The sequence below is a fragment of the Vigna unguiculata genome, chromosome 7 (assembly GCF_037176805.1).
Source record: "Vigna unguiculata cultivar grain cowpea cultivar isolate G323 ecotype 2 chromosome 7, ASM3717680v1, whole genome shotgun sequence".
Lineage (NCBI taxonomy): Eukaryota > Viridiplantae > Streptophyta > Magnoliopsida > Fabales > Fabaceae > Vigna > Vigna unguiculata.
The window spans coordinates 37,458,003-37,485,300 of record NC_140798.1 but is presented as its reverse complement, the minus strand read 5'-3'; the positions used below and the strand labels follow the sequence as shown (position 1 = coordinate 37,485,300).

At 32.7% G+C, this 27,298-nt stretch overlaps 2 protein-coding genes across 3 annotated transcripts in view; one reads left to right on the top strand and one right to left on the bottom strand.

Moving 5' to 3' along the window:
* The window catches only part of SRS2 (P-loop containing nucleoside triphosphate hydrolases superfamily protein), a 30,290-nt gene extending 7,158 nt beyond the window's left edge, over positions 1 to 23,132 (top strand). The window contains exons 6-29 of one of the 2 annotated variants that reach the window (XM_028078230.2): positions 217 to 273; positions 374 to 479; positions 577 to 710; positions 846 to 920; positions 2,145 to 2,270; positions 2,360 to 2,491; positions 2,583 to 2,666; positions 4,654 to 4,767; positions 4,900 to 5,000; positions 10,324 to 10,390; positions 12,158 to 12,208; positions 12,621 to 12,698; positions 13,049 to 13,255; positions 13,332 to 13,370; positions 14,143 to 14,214; positions 14,626 to 14,712; positions 14,781 to 14,837; positions 16,458 to 16,669; positions 16,773 to 16,866; positions 18,756 to 18,806; positions 19,654 to 19,716; positions 19,809 to 19,868; positions 21,969 to 22,031; positions 22,843 to 23,132. In XM_028078230.2, the coding sequence (XP_027934031.2) occupies positions 217 to 273; positions 374 to 479; positions 577 to 710; positions 846 to 920; positions 2,145 to 2,270; positions 2,360 to 2,491; positions 2,583 to 2,666; positions 4,654 to 4,767; positions 4,900 to 5,000; positions 10,324 to 10,390; positions 12,158 to 12,208; positions 12,621 to 12,698; positions 13,049 to 13,255; positions 13,332 to 13,370; positions 14,143 to 14,214; positions 14,626 to 14,712; positions 14,781 to 14,837; positions 16,458 to 16,669; positions 16,773 to 16,866; positions 18,756 to 18,806; positions 19,654 to 19,716; positions 19,809 to 19,868; positions 21,969 to 22,031; positions 22,843 to 22,932 (2,220 nt within the window). In that variant the 3' untranslated portion in view covers positions 22,933 to 23,132. Of the gene's footprint in view, positions 1 to 216; positions 274 to 373; positions 480 to 576; positions 711 to 845; positions 921 to 2,144; positions 2,271 to 2,359; positions 2,492 to 2,582; positions 2,667 to 4,653; positions 4,768 to 4,899; positions 5,001 to 10,323; positions 10,391 to 12,157; positions 12,209 to 12,620; positions 12,699 to 13,048; positions 13,256 to 13,331; positions 13,371 to 14,142; positions 14,215 to 14,625; positions 14,713 to 14,780; positions 14,838 to 16,457; positions 16,670 to 16,762; positions 16,867 to 18,755; positions 18,807 to 19,653; positions 19,717 to 19,808; positions 19,869 to 21,968; positions 22,032 to 22,842 lie in introns of those variants that run through there. The other variant, XR_014996705.1, reaches the window with a different exon arrangement.
* On the bottom strand, positions 7,032 to 9,591 carry LOC114189613 (uncharacterized; the record flags this gene model as incomplete). Its single annotated transcript, XM_085675498.1, has 1 exon — positions 7,032 to 9,591. A coding segment is annotated over one exon (1,098 nt), but the record flags the coding sequence as incomplete, so codon positions are not given.
* Positions 23,133 to 27,298: the final 4,166 nt, after the last annotated feature.

Below are 27,298 nucleotides of genomic sequence, written 5' to 3'. Positions count from 1 at the left end.
TTCACCCGGCAGTTGGTTGTTTATGTTGTTAGGGACTGGAAAGTTGAGCTGTAAGCTGTTTGCTTCTAAATTATTAATCAGAAATTTTGTGGCAAAATTATGCATATCTTATAAATTAAGCTGTCACCTATAATTGCTTGGTAAGGATCTTTTAATTCTTGTGCTTAATAGGTAAAGTTTTATCCTGTCACATGCAATAATATTACACTATTTCAGGCCAAAGCTTCGGGAAGAACTTCTGCAGAATGTCGTGCAATGGGCAATGAAATTGGAGTAAGTTAATAAATAAAGGCTTTTCCACATGCATGCACACACAAACACCAATAACATGTTTTGTGGTTTTCATACTTTTTTTTTTCTGGACTATAACCAGGCAGAAATTCTTGAGAATTATAACAACATATTAAAATCTTGTAATGCTCTGGATTATCATGATTTGATCAACTGTTCTGTGATGCTACTTAGTGATTTTCCTGAAGGTAATAATTTCATTTTCATAAATATACAACTATTTAAAATCTATTCATTTGTTACAATTAGTTGAACTAACTTGTGTTTGTTTAAACTATGAATAAGTTTTGAAAGAATGTCAGGATTCATGGAAAGCTATTGTTATAGATGAATTCCAAGATACCAGTGCCATGCAATACAAGTTTCTAAAGATACTTGCATCTCATCATAAAATAACAATTGTTGGTGATGACGATCAGGTTTGAATGTTGTCTTCTTGATACCTAAAGTTTGACAAGTCTGTGGTCGGATATTTGTATTGTTTTTGTTTCTGTCTGGTCTCTTAAACGGTCATCCTATTAACAGTTGGTCTAAAGCCTTAATTTTTCTTGCAGTCTATTTACAGTTTCAACGGAGCTGACATTTCTGGATTTACGTCATTTCGAACTGATTTTCCAAACTACAAAGAGGTTTCTCCTTCTCTTGACTTATTATGTTTGTGCTAGATACTTGACTTTTGTGTGTTTCAAACAAATTAAAATAAAATATTATCATAAAAAGTAGATTTTAAGTCTAACTCAACCTTATAAAATAGTTTGTTGGGTGAAATTTGTACTAATTTATATATTGTAAATTTGTTTTATTAGTAGTCGATATGAGATCTCCAACTCCTCCCCTCGCACTGAGACATACATCACAAGTTTGAGACTAAATATTTATGGGTAGTCTAATAGTGGGTGGCATGATAGGCACAACAAACAACAAATCTCGTTAGGATAATCTTATCTTTTTAAATGGTTTGAAACCATCTTAACATGTGAACTTTAAACTTAATTCAATCTTACAAAACCGACTTGTTCGGTGATGTTTGCACTTATTTATATATTGTAAATTTTCTTTATCATTAGTCAACGTGGAATCTCCAACATTCTATGTAGAGAATATATCTAACAAATCTCAAGACAAGACTTAGAAGGACAACCACTGTTAACCGACAATGCTTTCGAAAGTGTTTTATAGGGAGAGGGGATGACTATTTATGGCCATGAAAATTTTAAAATTTAAATGAAACACAAGAGGGAAATTCAAAATTCAAATTTAGACTTGAATCTAGACTATTCTAAGAAATAGCTGAAAATGTGAGGTGGTGTGATTTGTCCCATGCTTTCGTTTCCCATGCTTGTGTTGCTTGCATGTCAAGGCACAAATCAGAACATGCTTTCCTTGCCTCATCTTATCATCTTAGTTGAAGTTCTATCGCTCCGATTAGGCTTGATTGAATATTCAATTGTAGCCCAATTTGAACTAACTATAATTACAATTAAAACTCAAATTTAGAGAAATTAAATTCTACAGTTACGAGCCCAAGAAATAGAAAAGAAAGTCAAGAATTATTTTTTTGAGCAAGAATGTTGTCTTTTGTCATGTAACCCTCCTTGGGATTTCTCTTGTGCACTCTCGGTCTTTTTCATCTTCTCCATTCATGCATTCTTTAGACTGGTACAACTAAATAATGCCAACTAATTCCTTAATTAGTGTTGGCTAATTTTTTTTTTCTATTTATATTCGAGGCCATATGGAGTGATTGGTTTTACCCATATACATTCATGATTCTGTAGAATAATGGTTACATTGTTTCGTTATTAAATTTCTTCATTGGATACCTCCTTATTATTATTGTTTTTTTTTTTCAGATTAGGCTTAACAAAAACTATCGATCCACACGTTGCATTGTCGAGGCTGCATCTTGTCTTATTCAAAACAATTCCAAGCGATGCCAGCTAAAGAATGTTCTTACCGATAACTCTTCTGGTTCTAAGGTTACAATCTTGCTATGCTGGTTTGAAAAGTATGTTTAATTGTGATTTTTGTATATATAGTTAAAATTTGTGTTCTCAATAATGTGTAGATAGTTATGAAGGAGTGTCACAATGAGGATGCACAATGCGCATTTGTTGTTGACAAAATCTTAGAAATGTCATCAAATCATTCAACAGATAAGTGTTGTTTTGGCAACGTTGCAATTCTCTACCGTAGGCAGGTGATGTTTATTGCTATTACAATTATCTATGAACATAATTTCCCTTTTTCTGACTGAATGTTATTTTCTATTGCCTTTCTTCCTCTTTCAGGTATCAGGGAAAGCCTTCCAAATGGCTTTCCGTGATAGGAAAATACCATTTAACATTCACGGTGTGGCTTTTTACAGAAAAAAGGTAATTAATTTTACAATAAGATAAAACTGCATTTATATTGAACAATTCATAATTGACCATTGTTAAAGATATACATTTCTAGGCCTTTGCTAATAACTATAGCCTTTCGATTTGTAAGTCTTTGGATTGCTTAATTCTCTGGGGGAATCTGGTCAGTTTTGTAACTTACTATTTTATGGTCTATGTGGAGTAACCTTCTTGGTATGTTGCTCGGAGGAGTTTGCTTTGTTTTGTAAATTGCTTCGCTCTCCCTATGGTCTCAAGTAATCCTTGTGTGTTTTGTTTGGAAAATTAAACCACTTTGTTCAAACCTTTGGGAAGCAAATCCTTTAGTTTTCTATCGTCTTACCTTCCATGGAAATGTGTATGCTTAATAATGTATGTTAATGATATAGTCATTGCGGGGAATAATGTTTCTAGAATCTCTCAGCTAAAAGAACACTTATGCAATAATTTTCAGACCAAGGATCTTGTTAGTCTTAAATACTTTTTGGGCATTGAAGTAGTTCAATCAAAGGAAGATGTTGTATTTTCTCAAAGGAAATATGCTTTAGATATCCTTCAATAGACATGCATGATTGATTGTAAACCAATGGATAAGTTGTATGGACCCAAATCAAAATTTAATGGCAGGGTGAAGCTTTCTCTAATTAAAAAAGATATGGAAGATTGGTTGGAAAACTCATTTATCTTACGATTACCACACCAAATTTATCTTTTGCATTGGTGTTGTGAGTTAATTCATACATACTCGTTGTATTGATCATTGGAAATATGTCATTTGTATTCTAAGATACCTCAAATGGCTCCAGAACAAGGTCTACATTGTGAAAATAAAGGAATTTCCCAATTTTCTAGATATTGTGATGCTGATTAGGTAGGTTCTTCTATAAAGAGACACTTTGCTACAAGTTATTATGTTTTCATTGGAGAGAATATTATTTTTTTGGAAGAGCAAGAAACAAAATACAATTGCTTGATCAATAGAAGTTGAATATAGGGTAATGACATCTCTCACTAGTGAGCTTGTATGGGTAAAATAGTTTCTCCAAGAATTAGATTTTTGTGAGATTGAATAAATGAAGATGTATTTTTATATAATAAAGTGGTTCTTCACATTGCTTCTAATCACGTGTTTCATGAGAAGACCAAACACACAAAGATGTACTATCATTTCATTTGAACAATGTTGTTATCCAAAGAAATTAGAACTGATTTTGTGAGTCTAATGATCAACTTGGAGATGTGTTGACAAAATCATTGACAAGACCACAAACTGAATTTATTTGTTCTAAGTAGGCTAAGTAAGCTTTATTTGAAAGCTGATTTTTTGGTAGTACCTATTTGTAGCTAGGATTGTATGTGTTTTACTCTTTCCTTTCTCATTATTGTATCACAGATCCGTTGTATGAAAATATGACCACCTAAGGGAGACTTTTTTAAGCTCTTAATATATTTTCTCTCGTTCTTTACTTTCTCAAATTATGTGTAACTGTGTTTTCAACCAGAGCTGTATTTTTTCCAAGATACCACGTTACCTCCAACAAGAAAATAATGGGTCACATGTATCCTATCAGCAAAAACCTTCCTTAGTCTGCAACAACAAAACTGTAAATTCTATAGTGGACAATAATCTTGTGTAGAATCCTGCGCCAGGTTTTCCTTGAGATATTTCTAGGATGTGAAGAATATCTAGGGGCAAGTCATAGAAAATTAATATGAACTGGCTATTTTCGCACCCTAGGATTCCTATCTGTCAAGCTAAGCCATTGTATATATGTCTTGCATCCAGCTTCTTACATGTGTAAGTTATCTCTAGGGCTCAACAAGATTTGTTTAAGATATGTTCTAGACTATTTTATCATTGAAGTTCACAAGCTGTTGACAGTTTTATGATTATAAGTTTATAATTATTGGGCTTACAAATGATGGTATCTTTGTCTTTGCATGTATGCATAATTTGTTTACTTGTGCCTTCTTATAATAGGTAGTCAGAACTATCATCGCCATGCTTCGAACGACACTGCCTGGTTGTGATGATGGGTCATATGGTCGAGTATTCAAGGCTTTATTGCCGTTGGAGAAAGATAAAAAAAAGAGGGTACAACTTTTATGAAGGTTTTCAGTTTTAACCTTCATAACAGATGGACCATATTGTGGCTTCAAATACCTTCTTTAATTTGCATATATTGTTTCAGTGTAAATGTTTCTGATTGGTGTTTTTCCCTTGCAGATAATTGACCATATCAACAAAATATCAACAATTAGAAAATGTAGTTTCTTGTCAGCTGCCTATGACATATTTAGTGCGAAGATTTCTGGTATCTTTAAAAGGTTTTGCAAAGGATTCTCTCCTAAAATGTTATCATGCTATATTAATTTTTTCAAAAAATAGTTACTGTGTATTAGTGTGTGTGGCACGAATTAAGAAAAACGAAACTTTGCATTATACTTGTTGATCAACTCAACTATTTCAGTACAAGAGAAAGCCATTTATAAGACTGAGGATACAAAAGAGAGAAGAAAAGCTAACGGAAATAACAGAAGAGAAAGTTAACTAACTGATACTGTGTATATCTAATTGTAATAGCCCCCCTCAAGTTGGGTGATAGATATTGATAAGGCACAACTTGGCAATGTTGGCAGCAAAGGGTGTGGGATACAAGGATTTAGTGAAAGCATCAACAAGCTGATGTTTTGAAGGTACATGAGAAAGAACAATGAGCCCATATGAGATTTTAGAACGAATGAAATGACAATCGACCTCTATATGTTTTGTTCGTTCATGGAAAGAGGGATTCTTGGCTAAGTGAATGGTGGATTGGTTGTCACAATAGGTGGGAATAGGCAAAGAAACGTCAAGAGAAAGATCATCAACAATGTACTTGAGCCATTGGAGCTCACAAGCAACAGTAGCAAGGGCCCTGTATTCAGCTTCAGCGGAACTTCTTGAAACAATATTTTGCTTTTTAGATTTCCATGAAATCAAACAATTACCGTAGAAGACGCAATAACCAGTGACAGAATGTCTTGTAGTATTACAAGTTGCGCAGTCAGAGTCGGAAAAAGCTTGTAGCCTATTGCAATTTTGAACAGGATAGAAGAGCTCCTATCCAGGTGCATTCTTGAGATAACGCAAAATGTGAAAAGCAAAGTGTAAATGAGAGCTGCAAGGGTAGGCCATGAACTCACTAATCTGTTGCACGACGAAGCTGATATTGGGGCGAGTATGAGTGAGATAGAAAAGTTTGCCAACCAAGCATCTGTAATTGGTAGGATCAGGAAGGATATCACCTTTCGTTTCATTAATTTTGCCAGATGAGTTTGTAGGAGTGGGAGCAGGTTTACATCCAGTTAATCCAAACTCAGAGAGGATGTCAAGACAATATTTGTGTTGATGCAACACCAGCCTGCGGTGAGAACGAGCAACTTCAAACCTAAGAAAATACTTCAAGTTGCCTAAGTCTTTGATATGAAACTGAGAGTGAAGATAAGACTTTATGTTATTGATAGCGCTAAGATTGTTGCTAGTGAGTGCTATGTCATCAACATAGACCAATAGGGCAGTGAAAGAATCAGAGGTCTTTTGAACAAAGAGAGTAATCAACTGTGCTTTGAACAAAACCATAGGAAATAAGAGCTGTGGTGAGCTTGGCATTCCACTGTCTGCTGGATTGGTGCAACCCGTATAAAGATTTATGAATTTTGCAAACCATTTTTGGAGAAGGAAGACGCATACCAGGTGGGGGCTTCATAGAAACCTCTTAATCAAGTTGGCATGGAGAAAAACATTATCAACACCTAGGTGATGTAAGAACCAACCATAGGATACGACAAGGGCGAGAACAAAGCGAACTGTGGTGAGCTTAACCACCGGAGAGAATGTTTCAAAAAAATCAACACCCACTATTTGCGTAAAGCCCTTGGCAACAAGCCGTGCTTTGTGACGTTGAATGGTGCAGTCTGCATTAAATTTGGTGCAGTAGACCTATCTACACCCCACTGCTTTCTTTCTTGGTGGATGGCTTACAAGTGACCAAGTGTTGTTTCTATCAAGAGCTTCTAATTCAGCAAGCATAGCCTTCTGCCAACACTCAAGTTGATTGGCTTCCTTGAAGGAAGTGGGATCAAGAGTACCAGACAGAGATAAAGAAAAAGCAGTGTGATGGTTAGAACATTTAGCATATGACAGATACGAATGCAAAGGATAAGGTGTGGTATGAGTAGTATTAGATGAAACGACAGTTGAACAATGGTAATCAGAAAGATATGCTGGTGGCCTTTTTGTTCTCCTAGAATTTTGTTGGCAATCAGTGGCTTGATGGGAATCCTGTGAGAGTTTCATCATGTGATGTAGGTAAATCACAATTTGTAAAAGAAGTACTATTAGAGCCACTGTTATTTGTGTTGTCGAAAGGAAGAAGAGTATGAAAACGATCCATGTCAGAAATTGTACTATTAGGTGTATTATCGATAAAATCATCTTTTGCAGTAAGTTTTGGATCATAAGGAAAATGATTTTATAAAAGGTGACATTACGGGATATGAACTTAGAGTTTGTGGTAATGTCATACAAAATATAGCCTTTGGTGCCAGTTTTAACACCTAAAAAAATGGTTTTGATGGCTCTTTTATCAAATTTTGTTCTGCCAGCAAGAAGGGTAGTCGCAAAACCCAAGCATCCAAACACTTTTAATTGTGTTAGGTATGGAAGAGTTCCATGAATTAATTCATATGGGGATTTGAATTTTAAAAAAGGGTTGGGAAGTCTATTGATGATATGTGTGGCATGTTTTACAGCAAAAGACCAAAACGAAGTAGGTAGATGGGATTGAAAAAGTAAGGCACAACTGACATTAAGCAAGTGTTGATGCTTTCTTTCAACAATACTGTTTTGTTGTGGAGTTTCAACACAATATGTTTCATGAATAATGCCTTTATTGTTGAAAAAATCAGTTATTAGGAACTCTTTTGCATTGTCAGATCTTATACGTTTTAATTTCAAGGTGAATTGAGTTTCTATTTACTGAACAAAGCCTGGCAAAATAGTTTTAACATCTGACTTGTGTTTTAAAAGATGTATCCATGTAAAACGTGACAAATCGTCAACAACAGTTAAAAAGTATTTAAAACCATCAAGAGAAGAAATAGCCCGAGGTTCCCACACATCCACATGAATTAACTCGAAAAAAGATGAGCTTTTGCTATTACTATGGGGAAAAGATAATTTTTTTTGCTTAGCAAAATGACATGTATCACAAGGTTGAGAACAATGAAAAGTAATGTCACTATACTTTGTAGACAAATGTTTTAAAATGTGATCAGAAGTGTGGCTTAATCTGTGATGCCATAATGTTGACAGATCTTTGGAAACATGTGAAAAAGAGTCACTGGATTGGAAACCACTGATTTGTTGGAGGTAAAATAAGCCATTGAAATATCTAGCTGCACCAATCATCCGAAATTGAGTTTTCTGCATAAGTAAACATGTGGTATTAAAAAACACAATCATGCAGTCAGAATTAGACAAAAGTTTGGGAATGGAAATAAGATAGGCAACAAAATCTGGTACATATAAGACGTTTGAAAGAACTAAATTGCCTAGAATGATTGTGCATGAGAAATTTGCAATAACATTAGTATTATTAGGCAACTTAATATGTATAGGAGAAATGGTATTTAAGGTCTGAAAAAGATTTTTAGAGGGACATATGTGATCAGTGGCATCACTGTCCAAAATCCAAGGAGTTAAGGAAGAGATATCACCTAATGAATTTGCAGATGATGGCTGAATAGAATGGGTAGAAGCCGAATTAATTTGAGACTGCTAGAGAAGAGCTAGGATAGCATTGTATTGCTCTTTGGAGAAACTGAATTGATCAGGAGTAGAGCCTTCAACCAGTTGGGATTGCAGTGGAGCTGTGTCAAGTTCTGCTTCAGCCAAACTAGCAGAGGAAGTGGCACCAACCGAAGAACAAGAAGCTTTTCTGTATCCAGGAGGGAATCCAATGCGCCAAAAACAAGTTTCGATTGTGTGATTCGTCTTTTTACACTTTTCACATAACTTATTGTTTTTGCTAGTTTTGCCAAGATTGAGATTCTTGACAGTGGTATTGAGGGGTTTATTGGATTGTTTGGAGGATTCATTGGATTGTACAGAAAAAGCAACTAAATCTTGATTAGAGGAAGAAGGTGTGCTTACAAATTCTCTTTCGTGTTGCAGGATTAGAGGAAGAAGGTGTTGCTTGATTAGAGAAAAGGTTTTGACAATGGAGGGCATTAGGTCCATCATCATCACTTGAGAGCGAACCTGCGAGTAATCATCATTCAACCCTCGTAGGAACCGTATGACACAATCATCCTCTCTTTCTTTGTGTAACCTTGGAAGGAGGCCACATGAACAGGGTATGGAGCACGTACAAACCAAAACGCACCGATATAGCTCGATTTCTTTCCACAAGATCTTTAATCTTGTGTAATATTCAGAAACGGTGGACGATCCTTGTTTACAACTTTGGATTTGATCTTGAAGATCCGCTACACGAAACTTATCGGAATGGGAAAACCTTTCCTTAAGATCATTCCAAATTTCGAGCGCATTGTCCATCCACATCACGGATTGCTTGATGGAGGGTGTCTTTGATCGTATTAGCCATGACATGACCATTCGGTTGGATCGCCACCAAACGTTGTGCAGAGGATCACTGAGCAGAGGGTAAGGAAGAGTGCCTTTGACGAATCTTTCTTTATTCTTTGTTTCTAGAGCAACCAACATTTCACGTTGCCATTGATGAAAGATGGTCTCTGTTAATGGTGGTGAGATGAGTACAACAGCTGGATTTTCACCAGGATGAAGGTAAAGAGGGTTTGCTGGATTGATAAGATGATCTGGTGGTGTGTTGTTTTGGCTGGATTGAGCAATGGTTGATCAAAGATAGCAAAGAAAGATGCGGAAGCAAGGAGGGAAATTCCTAAACTGATACCACAACATGGATTAAGAAAAACCAAACTTTGCATTACACTTGTTGATCAACTCAACTATTTCAGTACAAGAGAAAGCCATTTATAAGGCTGAGGATACAAAGTAGAGAAGAAAAGCTAACCGAAATAATAGAAGAGAAAGCTAGCTAACTAACTCAAACAGAAAAACTTTGTATATCTAATTGTAATACTGTGTTTTGTTGCTTTGTAAGAGCGTGCATGACACATCTTATTTTCTAAGAGGTTGCATTTCTTTTTATAAGTAAAGTATTTTTATTTATTCCGTTTTAATGTGAATGCCATAGAAAGTAATCTACTTATCCATGTTTAATTGAATAACAATGGCTTGTTGTTGAAACTAGGATAATCAGCCCTATACATCAAGGCTTCCCCCTGGAATATTGATTATTACAAAAATAATTTTAATGAGCAATATTTCTTTTGAATGTGGGTGTTTTTATTTATTTATTTATTTATTTATTTATTTAGGGCGTGTTTCTTGCTTTTGTGGTTGTCCCTTAAACTTCAATGTGAATTTCTTAGTTCCATGGCATCTTGATAATTACCTAAGCTAGTCCTTTGTGCTTTGAATTAGTTCATAGATGCGCTTTTTCTGTATTAATTTGCTGTATAGTGTCTTTGATATAATGACATTCATAGCTGTTATTGATAACAGAAGTGAGCTTACTCATGGAAGGAAGGTTTTAACGACTCTAGAGATGATATCAAAACTTACTCAGAGGGTAAACTCTTTCTGCAAACTTCAATCACTAATCTAATTTATATTTGCAAATTGCAATTATTGAAGCAATCTTTGTTGGTAAATGGAAAGAAACTATATCTTGGTGATGTTTGGTCGTTCTATCTTAGATATGTATGGAGAACATTGAATAAGAAATTTTTTTATAACAGAGGATAAACACAGACACATGCATTGAACATCTGGTCATGCACTAAGCATTTGTACTAAAAATATTTCTTCAACGATTGTTAGAAATATTAGGTTATGATGCTTACTGCAATCAAGTGCTGGATATTGTGTCCTGTTCTAGCTAGTTAGTTATGAGTTACTGAGAGTTGGGCTTTCAGTTGCAGTTAGTTAGACTTTGTTGTGGTTAGGATTAATGTAATAAATATCCCTCGTGAATAATTGTGTACTCCAACAACTTAATATATATACCCTGTATCAAATTCAGTTTGAATTATTCTAGAAAATGATCTTTTTCAGAAATTTAGGTGGCATTTACTTTGAACATTTTCTGTTTTAATTTCCAAAAGACAACAGAAAATGAAGCTGAAAATATGTTTGATAGAATATTAGAAAGCATTTTCTGAAGAAAATGATTTAAAAAATAAGCCAAATTTGTAAACCTTGAGAAAGGATTTTAAGCGATACTTAGTCTCACAATCAATTTTTACGATGATATTTGCAACTATTTATTATTATAATTGTCATTTTTAGTTGATGTGAGATTTTTAAATCCCCATCCTCTCTAGCATTGTATGGCTTGGCACATGTTTAACTTGAGTGACTGTTTAATAGATCTAGGGTAAGTTTGATACCATCGTAGAAAGCATTATAAGGCTTGGCACATATTAGTCGATATTTGTACCCACTTATGAGATCTCTAACAAAATTAAAGGAGAATGTTTTCATTTTCTTTTGTTGTTCCTCTGCACAAGTGACAATCAACTCCTCATCCTTGCGATCATGTTCATCAAACATCACTCTGCTAATGGTTTCTGACATAGACATTACAGTTGTCTGCAACGGTGCCTAATATGATGTTGGTGCCATGTCACATTTTTTGTACAACATAGCTATTTGACAGCAATGAAATATACTTTAAGTTGGGGGTGGCACTGGATGTGGATGTGGTGGTGCTGTAGGACACGACAAATGTTGGAATCGGTGGTGAATGATGGGTAGACAGGCGAGCGTGAGTTTATGGTGTGCTAAACTACAAATTCAAAACGAAAACTAAAAGTGAAACCAGACAGGTTTTCGATTATAGGTTTAAGATATTAGATACGTTCCCAATTTTTTGTATTATTTTTCGTCATTTTAGTAATAAAGAATCATGGAAAACATCCTTGTGTGACGGTCTTAATGTAGTGTTAATTACAAATATCTCTTTTGATTATAAAATTCACTGGTGAAAATCATCATCCACACTAGTTTTGTGTTTTTAGTCATTACTATCATGACCTAAAAGATATACTTGAATTTTAGATAGATGAAAATAAGAAGTATTTATTATGGATGAATTTAATATATTCGAAATTTTATAGAAGTGCAAAATCACATTTTACCTTTTTCTTTTTACAAAGCTCGATGGTATCTATTTCTCGATGTTGCTAATTTACTAGGTTATTGTAGTACCTTTGTTTTTCTAGTAGTTGTTGGTTTTCTTTTGAACTAAGAGAGGATGCCTTATCAGTATGTTTAATTCTCTCCTCTTACTTAATAGTAATTTAGTCGGGGCAATATTTATATTTTTTGGTGACAGGAAAAATCAATCTCAGCTATCATAACTTCTGTGGCAAACATGATACCCGAGGTTTGTCTGGCATCTTTTCTTTACTTGGAATCTTTTCTATAGTATCCTATTAGTGCATGGGTTATTGCATTTCCTTAAAGTGCTACAATCAATTTGCTTAACTTACTGGTAGCTGTTGTTTGAACGGTTTCTGTTTATTTTTAATCATTTGTTGATATTTTATAGCTCTAACTCTACGAAACATTCTTGTGTGTCATACAATTGTATTAGTGTACTACCTAACATTTTATTTAAGATTTCTTGCTTCTTTTGTTAGATAAATATGAAGATTTTGACATAAATTTGGATGGATTTGACAATAAGCAGATAGCTTTTTTTTTTTTTTTTTTTTTTATCAAATTATTCCTTACAAATACAATGTCATATTCTTCAATATCTATTTAATAATCATTCCATGAATTTTGAATTTCAGAAATACCTTCTTGAGCAACGGGCAATCACTGATGTTGATGGAGGCACATTCCTTAATGAAGACTATGACATCAGATCTGTAAGTTTTAGATGCAAGAGGAAAACTTAGGTTACCATTAGAGATTGTTGTGTCAGGAAAAAAATGGTTGTTGTGTTTGTAATGTACATATATCGAAAACTTAAAAAAAAAATATTAATAGTAATCATCGTGTATGCTTTTGCTCTTTTAACTGTAACTCTAGTTGGACTCTTGCATTACACTCGTGTTCTACATATTACTCACATACCCTTTTACTACTACAACAATTTGGGTGTACTTATATTTTCGAAAACATGGGATCACTCTTACACATGGTATTAGATATTGGGGTAGAAGTCTGAAGTTTTAATCATTTTGATCCAGACCTTGTTCATCCATGGTTTCTTCAGGTTCTTCAATACCTATTAGACGATGTCTCTGAGTTTCTATCCACTAAATTTGTTGAGGTAGAAAGGGAAAGGGAAATATCAGAAGATAAGGGCTGCGTTTTTGTTTTAAAAGCATTCATTGATTATTTATTTGAACGTGAGAGAGAAAATTTTCGAGCTCGAAGGAGAGACAATGAAAACTCTGTGACACTGACTACCATCCATCAGGTACTTGTCTCACTTGATTAGCATCTAATTGAATTTAGCTCAATGATAACGAAGGTTTAAGTTTCTTTACTTGCAGGCAAAAGGTTTAGAGTGGGATGTTGTCTTCATAGTTAAGGTATATTGCTCTTTGTCAAAGCTCTTAACAGAGGGATATGTGATTTCTTATGTTTCTAAGAAATATATCATAACAGTTTTATACCTCATTTTTCATCTTAACCTTGGATGACTATATGGCTATATTTACACCTGAATAGACTGCAACATGACCATGCTGCTCATTGGAAGTCAGTGAGTCAGCATACTTGGTGAAAAGGTGCACCAAAAATACTTTTTTTCCCTTTCAGAAATTAATTGGATATTGAGTTACAACCATTATCAATTTGTTGCAGTTTAGAACTAGAGGAACACATCTTTGTTGTCACCTGAATCTTTATATGTGATTACCTTTTTCATGATAGTAACTTCTTGCTGTGTTTGGCATATTCTTTTATTGTTATTTAAAAAGTTTGTTATTTTTTTTTTGTTTGTGATCCTTTAACAATATATTGACCGACATTTTAACCTGGTCATCTGCAACATGTCCTTGCAATTACTCATTGGAAGTCACTAACTGATATTAATTTATTTGGTAAATCGTGTCACAAATTTAACCAGGTTTCTTGTGAATTAGTTTTTAACTAATCCAATTGTTGTTGTATGGTTTATGCAGCCTACCTCACCCAGTAAGATTAGACTATTTTGGTTAATGTTCACTTTTGTTGTTTGATTACCTTGTGTGGGGGGATCATAGGTCCTTGGTTTGTTCAACAACTTACTACAATTTTTTTTGAATTACCTTTGTTTTTTGGACTGTGTTTCCTTCACTGGTAATTTGTTGTATCAAATAGGCAAATGACTCTGAGATCCCGCTGATACATAATTTCAAGGGTACCTTAAAGGACACTGCAGCCTTGGTTGAGGTATGTTGTTATTGTTTTATAGTTGGATGGATTATTTGTATGTTCATTTGTCTTCAACTGGATTGTTTTTGTTGAAATATGGGTGTAAATATTGCACATTTACTGTACAAAAAATATACATTTATTGAATAATAAATATAGATTTGATTGTAAGAAACCCCTAAAATTAAGGGATTGAGATTAGGAGTTTATTTGGTAGATTTGCTCCTATTTTAGAGTCTTTATTTCAGGAGATTTATTTCCTTTATTTCAGGATATTCCTGTCCTTTTATTAGGATTTCATTTTCCCTCTAAATACCAATGTATTGTTTCTTTTTGATATCAAGAAAAATAATACCATAATTGTTGGTTACAGTCTACACATTTTTTCACGGTTTTAAATTATGATTCTACTTATTGTGTCATTCCTAGGAAGAAAGACGCTTGTTGTATGTTGCAATGACTCGTGCTCGGCAGAAGCTTTTTATGCTTTACGTATTGATGGACTCAAACTGGCAGGTTTGTTTAGTATAATTTTAAACTCAACTTCTTAATTGTCAGATTTTGCTAATGCTGTGCATTTCTAGATGCTTCAACCGTCAAGATTTCTGAAAGAAATCCCTGGTAGTCTTATAGAAGTTCAGGTATTTTTCTTGCCTTTTTATAAATTATTTTTGCTATTAAACTGTAGTACAATAACTGTTTTGAAGTACATACCCTTTTTGTTGTCATGGTCCGCTCTAAAACCATGACTAGCAGAATGGTTAACACCAACTCAAATTACCTTTAGCTTGAAAAGCTTACGGATCACACTGAATAAGGAGTACATGCTCCAACAAATAAAAAACGAAATTAATGGAAATTTGATGGAGATTTCTCTGTATTTCCAACATCTCAAGGATAATAAACACATGTCAATCACTTAATGGAGGTAGCTAGGATTCATCAAAGAAGTTCCTATCATTTAAATATTTAAATATAATTAATAAAAAGGAGAGTTCTCTAACAAAGGTATTCAACCATATTACATCAAGCCCAATGAGTTATATGTATTGCAAAAATTAAACACTCTGTCCTTATATACTTGCATTATATAATAATTTATACTAAATTTGAACCACAATAACGGCCACCACTCAAAATGATGGGTCCTAACTAGTGAAACTTTGAAATCTTTCCTTGAGCTAGGTTTTGGGATGTGCCTTGCCTCTGCAGTTACATTTTCCAAGAGAAGAAGGAACAAAGACTTCACAAGTTTCCTGGACAATTATAGGAACAAAAATAGATGACAAAGCATAGAAGCGGGCTTAATGGAAGGGAGTGTGACAGCTTAATAAATTATAGATAGGATGAGGATTGCAATTTGTCAGATTTAATCTTGAACCAACCAATTGACATTAAGCAAAGTTTCCTTTCATATATATAAGCCATACTTCAAGAATTGAAGTAGGTGATGTAGGACTTCCCACCCCAGCCTTCCAGAGATGGTAGGCGAGCCTACCAAATAGAAAATTTATTAAGATGAACTATAGACTTTGATACCATTTCAAACTTGATCTTAAAATTGACATTAAAAGAATTTGTCCAGAAGATATAGAAGCCACACTCCAAGAATTGAGGTAGGTGATATAGGATTTCCCAACCCAAATTAAACATATAACATCTCAAATAGCCAAGTCAGCGTCTTATAGTGGTTTAGCAAAAGAATGGATTATCTCAAGTTTAGAAGAAAACAATTTCTCTCTTATTGAGTTTCATTACATGCATCTGATATATATGTATAGACACACACACACACATTAACTGGATAAATTTTGAAATAAGCATTGCCTATTCTTCTAGGAAACAAATTCCTAAATTGTGGGATTGATATGCTAGTAATAAAATGAAGATACAGTCAAAAGCAATAAGAATCAAATCTGAAACTTCCTAAAATATTTCAACATATTATCTATTCGTGTATTTGAAATAATATGTTAATTCTAGAGGCGAGGTTGAATACAGTTTAAATTTTTTCACAAATGCTTGGAAAACAGTAAGCAAATGGTAGACTATTAATAGATGAGTGCCTATATTCTTAAAAAGGATTTTGGCAAAAGCAACTTTCAGAAAACTTGAGTGTAAAGGTTTATTTAAATAGACAGTCTACAAACACAGTTCCCTAGCATGTATCTTCTTCCTAGCATGTATCTAGGTTCTGGGAATATCACATTTATGCTTAAGTATAACAACAGAGGTCCAGTGAATTGTATATTCTTGTGTAGGGTGAAACAAATTTACAAGAACTACAAATAAAGCACGAAGCTTTTCAAAAGGAACCTACCCCTTGTACCACTGACTTGTTGATAAAAGAGAGACAAACTGAAGCAGATGTGGTCCCTATGCCTCCTGAAATACTTGATAATCATTCCAGTGAGATTTCCAATGAGCTTGCGCTATTTGCTGAGGCAAACAGTGGAAATGATTTCTTAAGAAGGTTTCGCTATTTCATTAATCATATTACTGTTATTTGTTATTGATCTAATATGTATTTAGTTTTAGAACATTAATGTTAATGATTACGTATTAGTTTTTGGCAGATTTAGTGTTCACGACAGATCTATTGTTTCCCATTTATTCCATCAATGGGCCAAAAAGAAAGCATTTCAAGATCCAAAGAGATTGCTTGACAAGGTGATTGTTGATAACTGCATGTAATTTTATTTTAAATTAAATATCAAGATCAGGTAATTGAAATTGGATTTTTTATTTACTCTAGAATAGTTAGTAGTTAAGATATTTAGGTCTAATTTGTTTTTGTTTTTCACTTTCTTCCTATCTCATCCTTGAATTTTTTATGTAATCATGGTAGTTAGGAACTCTCCTAGTCATCTCTGCTTAATTAAGAATAAAGCCGCCTTATAATATATAAGTGGGGTGCAATTATCACATTACAAATAAATTTTGTGAGGTTGAGTTAGGCATACACCCACTTACTAAGAGGATGGAAGTCATACAACATGACCTTAAAGTGAAGGTTGACATTCCCATGCAATTTTGATAACAAGTCATCCATGAGCGTTGCCCACAATCCAAAACATATCAATTTGATAGGCACTTCATCAAAGATAATCTTGATAGAGGTCTTGTGGTTACAACCTATTGTACTACTAAGAGTCTACCTCATGGTAGATTCCTGGATCTTCTAGCCAAGTTGGGAATGATTGATATTTATTTACCAACTTGAGAGAAAGTGTTGGAAATAGCCTATTGTTAGAATAAAAATATTCTCAATATTCCTATACTGATTAGAGGGAAATTTTTTTCACAATGCCATATTCATTTCAACATCTTTTTGTTTCCTTTTTCTGGAGAGTTTGATTGCTACAAATAGAGGTGATGTGTGTATTGTGTATAATTGTTATCATTGAAATAATTTTTTATTTTCTTACACAGTTCGAGTATGGTACATTGATTAGTGTCAGCGTGACTTTCACCTGTTTTCTAGCTAGTGAACAAAACAGTTGCAACAATCTGTCCCTACAAATCGATGCCTTTCCATGCAACCAAACTTGCATCTCATCCACAAATCACCTCAAATCATCCATGGTTACAGTACTCACCCTGATTATTAGCGAAGTGTTAGAGTCCGTTTGGGGTGGTTGCACTCATTACATTACTTATTGTTATTGTTTGTCCTTATGAAAAACTTTAAAGATTAGTATTTTGAAATGGAGGGAGTAGTTTTATAAATGTCAATAATGTTACATTCATGATTCTGAGGGTCTTAGTTGTTATATTAGTTAACTAAGAACATCTAAAATTCAAGGGTCTTATAATATGCACATAAGGAGTCTTACTCTACTTTAAATGAGTCTTACCATGTCACATCACTTTTAAGCAATTTACTATATTTTTGCTAATTTACTATATTCAAATATTGTATTTTATTTTTGAGATTCAGGTTCTGATTACAAGCCTAGTTCTTAATTTTAAGGCCCCATCGTACCACATCAGCTTGCCCTAATAGGAGTTCCTTATGAAATTGGTTCCTTCAATTTAATGCGCTTTTTAAGACTTCCACATTGGAGATGTTTAAAGGTCTTTCATAATCAACAAAATATCCCCAACTTTTATTGTTTAAATTTCGGAAATTTGCGGGGATTGTACAAAATCCCTTTGCAAAAATTCATATAATGAAACACATATGAAAGTAAGGCCATTTTATCTTTAAAACAGTGGTGGAACTCAATAACTACTGAGACTTCTATGGGGTTTTTTAATGGTTGGACTTGGGAATTACAAACTAAGTGATTGATCAAGTGCCTCACTATCGATTTCAAGGAAATAGTGCTTTAAATGCCTGTTAGTGTTCCTTATGCTGTTATTATAAAATACATATATTTCATTATATTTTATCTTCATTTTATATATAATTAACAACGATTGGTAGCTTAAGCATTTCTAGATATTGTGCGCTATAATATTAAGATATCGTTTTAGATAAGTATTGTAGGATGTACACCGTGAATATAATTTATATTTTCTTATATGGTAACTAAATCACTTTTTCCTATCAACAGGTTAGTTTTGTAATTGATGAACGCCTGAGACAGAAGAAAAACAAAAACAAGGTCCAGCAATATCCATATTTTTCTGAGCTCTGTTTTATGCTGCCTATTGTTCCCTCTTTCTTGTTTGTGTACTTTGTATTGACAGACTCTCAGTTATGTGGAATGAACCCTGTTACAAAGAGACATGTCTCTAACAAACCCTTTGGATGCTTTTTTCGTCATTTACATTGAAGTGCATGTGCATATTTTATTAAGCTTGTGTTGAATATTTCCACTATTTAAATTTAAATGTATTGGACATGAAATATGGGAGCTACTTAAGAACAGTGTTGTTGAATAGTTGCTATAACACTGTTACGTTGCGGAATCCCTTGGATCTGCAATTGCAACCATGTCCGCTTATGTGGACACTGAGGTTTCTTGGCTGTCACATGCATCCTGTTGTCATCTCGGTCAAGTCTCCAGACAGTAGGACTTTTGAGTTAATATTGTGCCAATTTTTTGTTCATTTTGTTTTTATTTGCATACGGCTTAATTTGTATACATGTATAATAGATATATCTTTCAACCATTATGAAAATTCCACTATTTGCCCGCTGTGATATCTGCTATATGATGTGGATATAGCGGATTATTGGGTATCCGCCACTTTCTCCGGTCTGCAATTGGTGACACTGCTTAAGAATAAGATTACTGTGCTTAAATGCTTTGGGGCTCATGTGTTGATATTCATATTCTTCCCAAAGTATCTTGATAATTGCTTGGGTATCTGTCCAATATTGTTCTCATTTAATGAAAGTTCTCCAATCTCACATGACAACTGTTTATGGTGTAAATGTCTTATTTTTCGTTTTACAAAAATATCTTGATAATTGCTTTGGATCCTAATTTCTAATTTCGTTTTCAGGACTTATTGAATACATTAAAACCTTGCTTAAGCTGTGACGAAGCATTTCAGTATGCTCAATATGTAAGCACCTTTATATATTATTTAAACTAAACATGATTCCATTTCTAGGATACTGCATCTTTAGAACAAATCTAATATTTATTTCCTGATAGGTTTTGAGATGGGAGCAGATTCCTGCTGATAAACGTGCTTATCTTATGAGAGAAAAACAGGTTTTCTGGATTTTCACTAGTTACTATTTGGCTTAGAAAATTAGTATAGATTAATGTGAATAATTTGTATCTTACATCATCTCGTATTATATTTTTTAGATTTTTAAATTGTTTTCATCTGTTGGAAATATTTTAGTTAATACAGATAGGAAATAATATAGTCATGCATCACATGATAAATGCATTTACCATTTAGTACTAATGGGTTTTATTTGTTTGAAGAAGTTTTGCATAGTTAATATTAGCCTAGAGTCTCTTGAAGACACAAAAGATGAATAAATACTTCCTCTGAATCACACAGAGAATAGATCAACTTTCCTAGCAATAGTAGTAATACCTAAGAACCCCTTTAGGAAAAGTTATCGCTCTACCCACACTAAGTTTTTCAAACCTATTTTAAGAACACTGAGATAAACTCTTTGCAATCATAGCACTAGAACTCTGGTTCTCAAAAGGTAAGTTTTCAAGTGAAAAGGAGTTCTATTTAAAGCCATTCGAGATTTGGTTCTGGTAGCTGAAAAGGCAAATCCAAAACTGCCATTGATAATCGATTATCATAATCGATTATTTCAGTGCATTTTCTAAAAACAAAAGTTTAAATAGATAATCGATTATCCAAGGAAATAATTAATTATTCTAGTGGGTTTTTGAAAAATTGAACACAATTTAAGATAATCGATTATCCTTAAGTGATAATCAATTATCATAACGAATTTTACAAAAATAAGAGAATCCAAAAAGATTAAGAGCATGCTGATGATTGTGAGTCAATCTAAACTACTTTACAACATGATTAACTTATTTACAAGAAGACTTTAAACATTAAAAGCTTGTTTTCAAATTATCTTTCGATTTGTTTGAGATTCTTTGTCCTCATCAAAATCTTTAAGTCTTTTGCTCTCCACTGAGATACCATCCACATGCAACTTAAATTCTCTTACCAAAGCTAGGTAGTGTCAATCGTAAACTGAGCTTTGATTGTGAGTTCTTTTTACGCATCAATCAAGTTTCTGGAGGTGAGTATAAATGTCTTCCTCTAGTACGAGTCTCTAGTTTCTCTCATTGACGGCAAACCAGGGCTGTTCGCATTTGATGAAATAAAGACGCATAATAGGAAACTCAACTTGAACAGTTGGCAATCCTGTTCGGCGCTCACCTGATTAAGTTGCACGTCCTGCTTGTATTCTGTTCACTCACATGCAGACCAATTCTGTTGATAATTCTTCTCACAATCGATTTACTATTAATACACTATCATACAATTCTATTATATGTCTACACTTGGATCTTATTTATGATCACATATTAGGGTACAAAATAATCGGTCATAAATACAATTATACTAGAGAAAGAATCAAGTCCCTAAATTGCAGATACTGGATCCCTAATTTATAGTGATAATTATTTCCATATTTAGTGCGTATCAAATATGCTTATCTTTCATGATTAATTGGCCTTGATTTTCAGGTCTTGTATGCTCTCTTTAGTTTTTTTTAAACCTAGTTCACCTGTTCACATTAAAAATATGTTTTCCATACTTTTTGGGTCTTTTGGGTTCAAACTCGAGGTAATACTTGTCAGGTGCTTCTGATAAGTTGGGGCTGTGCTAATGCAGTACTTCTTGCTTGGTCATGTAACATTACATGTGTTCCTTCCGTCTTGGGATTTGTCATTTTTGATTTTGTCTCTCATGTAATATTTTGTAATTTAGGGACCTTGGTATTTTTTATTTATTTCCTGAGAAAGTGTGTTTTAGGAATATTAGGTTTCTTAATTGCTTTAGGAATCTGTGTTAGAAGTCTTATTAGGATGGGGCAATGGGCAACACAGAATTGTAGTGATTGTATATCTGTAGGCACTAGATTGAATCGTTTATATTAATAGGTGCGAGTGGCTCAACAAGATCCTATAATTGTTGGTCTAAATAAGTCGATACACTAAACCAACACTATGCAAAGCATTTATGTAATTTTTCCGCTGCTACTGAGTGATATGCATAAAAAGTATTTTCGTGGGATTGAGGTATGTCTATAGTAACCATGATTTTCGTTGTTTTCATATTCAATATGAGACTTAGGAGTATGTTTTTCACTTTTTCAGGAACATTTTCTGAAATTAAAGATTGAGAATGCAATGGGTTCGGCAACGCCGACTGTCAAGCAGGTAACAATTCTTGGTTAGAAGACATTTAATTTTTTGGAATTCATGTCTTGTGGTATATGGTTAATTAAAGTTAGGATATGAAGTTATTCTTCATAATGAACTTCACAAAAATTCAGAAGACTTGGATAAAATATTGTGTTGCATTTCTTACAAAGTAGTTTATATCTAACTTAAATCTTATAAAATTGGTTTCTAAGGTGATGATTATCCCCACTTATATATTTATATATAGTAATTTGGAATGATCTCTAGTCAATGATGGACTTAGTGTTTTCCCCGTACACCCCTTCACATCCATCACTACTAGGCCTGGAACATAGATAATACGATGAGCGACCTTTTTAGTGGATCTAAGACGATATAATCTTACAAAGTGATTTAGACTTAACATACCTTTCGTTTACTAACTTAATACCTAATGGTGGTGGTGTCACATTTCACAAGAAGTCTCCATCTCCAATGTTTTCATTCCTTAGTTAGCATTGCTAATGATCTGTGTCAACTTTCACATAGAAAGACGATTAAAACGAAACTTTTCCAACTATGGTTCATTGATTTTCTTGTTGAAACTTCAATATTTTCTTAAGCATCAAATTGTTTTCTTCGCATGCCTTAGAATACTTTTCATATCACCAATTTTTCCATTTTGAGATTCATAGTTTGTTTCGGTAGTGTAGATAACTTGCATTTATTTCTTGATAATGATTCGGTGTACAAATGGAGATTATTGTGCTTTATTGTCTTTTGGGGGTATTGTTAGGCATGTAAATTTGTAGTTTGAATATGACATACGTAGCAATTGTTTTCGCAGATCTCATATTTGAAAAAACTTGGTTGCACCGTTACCCCTACATCTCGTCTTCATGCGTCTCATCTTATTGAGCAGTACAAATCACTGTAAGAATCCAGAACTACGAAACCTTCCTTTCGGTCTCCATACACTGAATTTCAATGTAAGATTATATTGCAGAATTGGTTTGCAGCTTGCTTACAATTTTTTTTTTAACTAAACGGATGGACCTTTTTGAATTCCAACCATCTACTAAATTTTTTCTATTGTTATGGAACAGTTATTTTATGTTATCGCATTTGTTTTCTTTCTGTAAGTTGTTCATACAATGTATGTATGTTGTCAAATTTATAGAAGGATTACTACAAAAAGTAGACACTGGCTATAATTTTATATAATATATACGTCTTTTGAATAGTATATAATTACTAAAGGAAATTATACTTGTTTTTATTGGGTTATTAGGATTTCGTCCTATACCTCTTCTATGTTTTCAGATCAATATAAAATTCTTTTAATTGTTTTAATATTATACTAACACTATAAATTATATTAATTCTTCTTGATTGGTAGAAAAAATATAATTTAATATTATAAGAGTGATTATCGTAAATGTGAAAACATTTCGGAATGTAATTGTGACTTCCTCTAATTATAAATACGGTCTCAGTTAACGATGGCTGTATAAATGTAATTGGAATTACGATGCTGACACGTCTGCCTTAAGCACCATTGTACATCAAAATCTTGAGAGAAAGAACTTATTTCCTCTTCTTATCTTGATTATATCACAAGAGTCTTTATAATGATTAAAAAACAAGTCTCAAAAATATCATCCATTGCAAAGTAGCTTAAGCTCCTCCAGAAGATATAGAAATTTTTTTGTTTGAACGACAGTCTTATGGGGATAGTTTATTTTTCAGAGGATTTAAAGTGTTTTATTCAGTTAAGAAAAAATTAAATGGTAAAAAAATATTGCAAAATTAAGTTCTTATAACTATAGAATTTTAAATTTCACTGAAAAAAAAAATTAAATTATTTACTTTCTGGTCTTATTCTATTGTCTTGATTCACCCTTGTTTAGTTCCTCTCATTTTCTTTTAATCTTTTCCATTTATATATGAAAAGTAACGTAGAAGAGTCAATATACGTATATTTATTTTCTTAAATTTTTGACAACAACAAAATGTAAAGTATAAAGAGTTCGAATTATTTTTAAATTTTAATATTTCAAAATCTTGTAAATTCATTGTTTTAACTGTATTTAATGGGTTATTAATTGTATTTTTTTTCTTTCTATTGTACAAATAATTTCTTAGGAGATATTTTCTTCTCCGACAAATGTAAATGAAAAAATATTATGAATGTCTAGATTATTTGCACATGATTATATCAATGATAATCACCAATAAATATAAACCTACTCAGAATCACATCATCACATCTTTCCTCACCTGTCCTTATTAGTCACCTAGTGCAAGTAATAATGGTTGATTTTTGTAACTTATAATAAAACTTGTATATAAGAAGTGCATCCATTTGAATAATAAAAAAAAAAGTAATCCGTCAATTTTAAAACTTTGTACGAAAATTAATACGTAGCTCTCCACTTATTTGTTTATTATGCCCAACTTATTTGTTTATTTTGTTTGCCTATTCTTTTCTTCAAGTCACCATTTAGTACAAGTAATAATGGTTGATTTTTGTAACTTATAGTCAAACTTGTGATACATAAGAAATGCATTTCTGGATAATAAAAGAACAAAATGATCAGTAAATTTTTAAATTTTGTACGAATATTAATACGTAGCTCTCCACTATTTGTTTATTATGCCCCACTTATTTTCCTAAATTGTTTGCCTATTCTTTCCTTTAAGCCACACCTAGTATAAGTAATAAGGGTTGATTTTTGTAACTTATCATCAAATTGTACATAAGAAGTGCATCCTTTGAATAATAATAAAAAAAATGATCAAAAAATTTTAAAACTTTGTACGAAAACTAACACGTAGCTCTAAACTTATTTGTCTACTATGACCCACTTATTTTATTTGCCTACCTTGTTTGCCTATTTTTTTTTCAAGTCTGCGACCCAGTGCAAGTAATAAGCATTGATTTTAGTATCTTATAATCAAACTTGTGGTACATAAAAAGTGCATCCCTTTGTATAGTAAAAAAAAAATTGATGTGCAAATTTTAAAACTTTGTACGAAAACTAATACGTAGCTCTCCACTTATTTGTTTATTATGCCCCACTTGTTTGTTTATTTTGTTTTTCAACCTAGTGCAAGTAATAAGAGTTGATTTTTGTAACTTTTATCAAACTTGTGATACATAAGAAGTGCATCCTTTGGATAATAAAAGAAAAAATTGATTAATAAATTTTAAAACTTTGTACGAAAACTAATACGTAGCACTCCACTTATTTGTTTATTATGTCCCACTTATTTGCCTATTATTTTCTTCAACAAAGCCGCCTAGTGCAGGTAATAATGGTTTATTTTTGTAACTTATAATAAAACCTGTAATACATAAGAAGTGCATCCCTTTGGATAGTAAAAGAAAAAATTGACCAGTAAATTTTAAAATTTTTAAGGAAAATTAATTCGTAGTTCTCCACTTATTTGTTTATTATGCCCCATTTATTTGCTTATTTTTTTCTTCAAGGCAGCCACCTAGTGCAAGTAATAAGCGTTGATTTTTGTAACTTATAATCAAACTTGTAATACATAAGAAGTGCATCCCTTTGGATAGTAAAAGAAAAAATTGACCAGTAAATTTTAAATTTTGTAAGGAAAATTAATTCGTAGCTCTCCACTTATTTGTTTATTATGCCCCATTTATTTGCTTATTTTTTTCTTCACCTAGTGGAAGTAATAAGGGTTGATTTTTGTAACGTATAATCAAACTTGTGATACATAGGAAGTGCATACCTTTGGATAATAAAAGAAAAAATTGACCAGTAAATTCTAAAACTTTGTGCTAAAACTAGTACGTAGCTCTCCACTAATTTGTTTATTATGCTCCACTTATTTTTCTATTTTTTTCTTAACTTTAAAACTTTGTATGAAAACTAATACGTAGCTCTCCACTTATTTGTTTATTATGCCCCACTTATTTGTCTATTTTTTTTTTCTTCAAGCCAAGCACCTAGTGCAAGTAATAAGAGTTCATTTTTTTTTCTCCACTTATTAGTTCTCCACTTATTTGTTTATTATGTCCTATGTATTAGTACTAAATCAAGTAATAAGGGTTAATTTTGTAACTTATGATCAAACTTCTGATAGCATCCATTTGGATAATAAAAGAAAAAATTAATCAGTAAATTTTAAAATTCTTTACGACACTTAATACGTAGCTCTCAACTTATTTGTTTATTATGCCCCACTTTTATTTGCCTATTTTTTTCTTCAAGGCAACCACCTAGTGCAAGTAATAAGGGTTAATTTTTGTAACTTATAATCAAACTTGGAGTACATAAGAAGTGCATCCCTTTGGATAATAATAAAAAAATTGATGAGCAAATGTTAAAACTTTATACCAAAACTATTTCGTAGCTCTCGACTTATTTGTTTATTATGCCCGACTTATTTGCCTATTTTTTTGTTCAAGGAAGTCACCTAGTGCAAGTAATAATGGTTGATTTTTATAACCTTTATTAACCTTGTGATACATAAGAAGTCCATCCTTTGGATAATAAAAGAAAAAATTGATAAATAAATATTAAAACTTTATACGCAAACTAATACGTAACTCTCCACTTATTTTTCGATTATGCCCCACTTATTTTCCTATTTTTTTCTTCAAAGCAGTCACCTAGTGCAAGTAATAAAGGTTGATTTTTTTAACTTATAATCAAACATGCATAAGAAGTCCATCCTTTGGATAATAAAAGAAAAAATTCATCAATATATTTTAAAACTTTGTACTCAAACTAATACATAGCTCTCCACTTATTTGTTTATTATGCCCCACTGATTTGCCTATTTTTTTCTTCAAGGCAGCCACCTAGTGCAAATAATATTTATCTTTGTAACTTTTATCAAACTTGTGATAGATAAGAAGTGCATCCATTTGGATAATAAAAGAAAAAATTGATCAGTAAATTTTAAAATTCTTTACGAAAATTAATACGTAGCTCTCGACTTATTTGTTTATTATGCCTCACTGATTTGCATATTTTTTTCTTCAAGGCAGCCACCTAGTACAAGTAATAAGGGTTTATCTTTGTAACTTTTATCAAACTTGTGATGCATAAGAAGTGCATCCATTTGTATAATAAAAGAAAAAATTGATCAGTAAATTTTAAAATTCTTTAAGAAAATTAATACGTAGCTCTCGACTTATTTGTTTATTGTGCCCGACTTATTTGCCTATTTTTTTCAAAAAGGCAGTCCCACCTAGTGCAAGTAATAATGGTTGATTTTTGTAACTTTTATCAAACTTCTGATACATAAGAAGTCCATTCCTATGGATA